At 33.9% G+C, this 3,975-nt stretch overlaps 1 protein-coding gene across 1 annotated transcript in view; it reads right to left on the bottom strand.

Annotated features, from left to right (window-relative positions):
- Positions 1–1,559, bottom strand: part of LOTGIDRAFT_175613 (hypothetical protein) — a gene marked incomplete at both ends in the record, with an annotated part of 2,943 nt that extends 1,384 nt beyond the window's left edge. The window contains 4 exons of the mRNA XM_009057907.1: positions 222–389; positions 754–921; positions 1,210–1,362; positions 1,538–1,559. Of these exons, the coding sequence (XP_009056155.1) occupies positions 222–389; positions 754–921; positions 1,210–1,362; positions 1,538–1,559 (511 nt within the window). The remainder of the gene's footprint in view (positions 1–221; positions 390–753; positions 922–1,209; positions 1,363–1,537) is intronic.
- Between the last annotated feature and the right edge of the window lie 2,416 nt (positions 1,560–3,975).

Below are 3,975 nucleotides of genomic sequence, written 5' to 3'. Positions count from 1 at the left end.
TCATTTCGTATCGTAACAAAATACTTTTCTTCTTCAATTCAATATTATATATAAATTAGATACTTGAGATTTTTATAAAAGGTGTAGCATTGATTCAATTTTTTTCTTTTTTTTTCCTATACGGACAAGATCAAGTGTTTCTTTTTCTTTCCAATACCCCTTTCAGGATCCTTAATCTATTGCATCACCCACCTTACAACTATAAATTCTTAAACTGTTACCTTGACAAGCTTGTTGTTCTAGCCACATACCATTTTCACCACACCTCAGAGTACCCGTCCCACCATTCTTAGTGTAGCCAACTGAACAGTTAAAACTAAAATCTTCACCAAATATTCTAGATTCTGTTACATCATCAGAGTTAGTGATATTCACACCTTGTGTACACTCTACAGCTAATACCAAAATAAATTTATGAGACAACGACATAGGATTTTAAGCTAACAGCTAACAGTAAAACATAAATATTAAATAATAACTCGAAAGTTTGATGAAAGTCGAAACAAATGATCATTAGATATCTATTTCATTTCATTTCGTATCGTATACAAAATACTTTTCTTCTTCAATTCAATATTATATATAAATTAGATACTTGAGATTTTTATAAAAGGGGTAGCATTGATTCAATTTTTTTCTTTTTTTTCCTATACGGACAAGATCAAGTGTTTATCTTTTCTTTCCAATACCCCTTTCAGGATCCTTAATCTATTGCATCACCCACCTTACAACTATAAATTCTTAAACTGTTACCTTGACAAGCTTGTTGTTCTAGCCACATACCATTTACATCACACCTCAGAGTACCCGTCTCACCATTCTTAGTGTAGCCAACTGAACAGTTAAAACTAAAATCTTCACCAAATATTCTAGATTCTGTTACATCATCAGAGTTAGTGATATTCACACCTTGTGTACACTCTACAGCTAATACCAAAATAAATTTATGAGACAACGACATAGGATTTTAAGCTAACAGCTAACAGTAAAACATAAATATTAAATAATAACTCGAAAGTTTGGTGAAAGTCGAACCAAATGATCATTAGATATCTATTTCATTTCATTTCGTATCGTATACAAAATACTTTTCTTCTTCAATTCAATATTATATATAAATTAGATACCAATGTAGACTTTATTTCCGAACGAAATACCCTGTCTGCAAAATCTACAATGTATAGAGCTTGTGTGGAAACTAATTCTTACCTTGACAAGCTGGTTCCAAAATCCAGACTTCGTTTTTACAAGTTGTTTGAACTTGTGATACATATCCTCTTTTGCACTTGAATCGTTTATTGTCTTCACAGCTATCTCTTTGAATCCACATCGTATTTATTGGTAGATTATACTTATCACAATCTACAACAAAATAATACAGATGTATGAGTTTATATAGAAACGGAGATAGATACAGATACTAAATCGATACAGCAGAAATAGAAAACATGTCGTGTAATTATTTTTAATAAATTTCATCCTAGTATATTTTATAATATTTGATAACTGTTGTTCTTACAATTGGGTCACCTCGAACCTTTCTGATTCACTCTAGGCATCCTGCAAGGCGATCTCCGATGCACTAATAGGGGTGACCTCTTGGCATAGACCTCGTCCTGATTATCACTGGCTATTTACAACTGAGTCGTCTAGAACAGTAAGCGACCATGCCCATTTAGAGCTAGGACAACTGGAAAAATGATGAAAGACATCCTATCCAGTACTATTTTTACAACTGAGTCAACTGAAATTTCAATGAAAGACGCCTTATTCAGTAGTATTTTACAGCTTAGTCACCTGGAATTATGATGAAAGATGACTTATTAACACCAATCACAGCTAGGTCGACTGAAATAATGAATTGGAAAAGACTTTTCAGTTCCATCTGGGTCAACTGGAATAATGAAAGAAAGGGGCCTTATTCTTATTTTGCAGAAGTCAACTGAAGTAAGGATGAAAGATGACTTTTTTTTGGACCAATTAACAGCTAGCTTGACTGGAACAATGACTGAAAGACGACTTATTCACTACTCTGGAGTAGGTTGACTTGATTAGTGATGAAAGTTGACTTATTTAACATCTATATCAAGTACTAATTTGAATGCATAATCAAGTTAACATAATTATGTTGTAATGATAAGAAAAGCACTGGCCAAGGTCACAAATAAAGAGATATGCTAGATATAAATTAGTGTTGAGTTAACATAATTATGTTGTAATAAGTAACATGTATGGCTGAAAATAGTCATAAGAATTTTTATCAATGTACATGTACCAGCTATTTCAATGTGTTGACAAATAACAGCTTGATATGAACAATTCTAATTATCATCAAACTCAGCTGGGAAATCAATATAGTAAATTATGTCAAGAATGTTATCTCAAAGTGGCATCAAAAAATATTTGCTCAGCTCTTAATTTCTGGGACATGCTGCTAATCGGAACAAAAACCATTCTGATAACCAAATGAAAGATAGCTTGCGATGCAAGGTAACATACGCCCACTGGCAGCTGTCTGAAATAATAAAACAGTCTTTAGTGACTAAAGTACGAATTTTCTCATATTGAAGAAATTATTTATGCTGAAAAATTCCACAAAATTTTTTAAAATCAATATCAATAACCCAAATACAACAAACAATTAATTCACACAGCTCTAATCAAGGGCAAAAAATAACTTTTGACGCGTGTTTACAAAGTCAAGGGCAATAACTCAAAAAATGTTCATCAAAAATATCTCTTGTTAGAACTTGTCCGAGATTTTATCAATTCCAATGATCACACCAAGTTTCATCAGAATCGGATGAAAACTGTAGCTTCAATCCTGCTCACGAACAATTTTTTAACAAATTTCAGTCAAGTCAAGGGCAATAACTCAAAAACCGTTCATCGAAAATTTGTCAAATTCGAACTCTTCTCAATCTAAAGCATCACACCAAGTTTTATCAAAATCATATAAAAACTGTAGTCTCTATAGTGCTCACAAGAAATGTTGACCGACGGACGGACGGACAGGGGCGACGACAATATACGACCACATATTCATGTGCAGCTTTTTCAATGTGTCATATCCGAAAAGACACAACTGTTAAAAATGTATTATAACAGACTCCCCAAACTGTTAAAAATGTATTATAACAGACTCCTCCAAACTGTATTATAAATTACCCAAACCACAGACAAGAATCACTAATAATAATACAGTAAATAACCGCATTAAAAATGTCTTTAATTTTAAAACACGAACAAAAAAAATTCGAAGGAGACGGTTTCTTCTCTGCGCTAACATCTCTCATCCCCAAAGTGGCCAATTTTGTCTCAAACAACAAATCCCTCATTTCCTCAGAAGCGCAAGCTCTTGGTTCTGTGGCTAAAGCAGGAGTAAATATAAGCGATGCAGTGAAACAATCTGACGAACTTAAAGAACTACAGCTAATAAGAGAACTAAGAAACAAGAGACTAGAACGACAAGCCCTAGAAAAACAAGGAAAAGGGTTTAAAATCATTGGATAAAAATGGCAAGCAAAAATTACAGATTGGATCCAATCTTTCAATTGTATGATCCGATTCAATATTCGTTCAACAAGAAGAAAGAGGATTACGTAATCATCTCACCATCGGTAGGGACAAAGACCCAAATAAACGACGGAGGAAGAGTTACCTTTGAAATTGTCCAATTGGTTGCTGCTTTCCGATGCCCATTTCCGATGCGATTTCAAAATCAAAGACGCCACTCAGAATCGAATTCCACAAACCAACACGACTTTAGAAAACAACTTCTTTCCGTCATTATTCAGCGAAATGGTTTTGGAAGCTGGTTCAAATCCTATAGAGACCATAAAACACCCCGGCGAGTTTGACACAATGTTGAAAACGGTTCTGTATCCCAAAAACTACGATTCAGTTTCGGGATGGATTCCCGATGTCGGTGACGGAGAAGTTTTAAAAGAACCGGTCAGAACTGTAGCAAATGAC

Source organism: Lottia gigantea (assembly GCF_000327385.1).
Source record: "Lottia gigantea unplaced genomic scaffold LOTGIsca_319, whole genome shotgun sequence".
In the NCBI taxonomy this organism is placed as follows: Eukaryota; Metazoa; Mollusca; class Gastropoda; family Lottiidae; genus Lottia; species Lottia gigantea.
The sequence above is the reverse complement of the archived record's forward strand: the minus strand, read 5'-3'. Positions and strand labels throughout refer to the sequence as shown.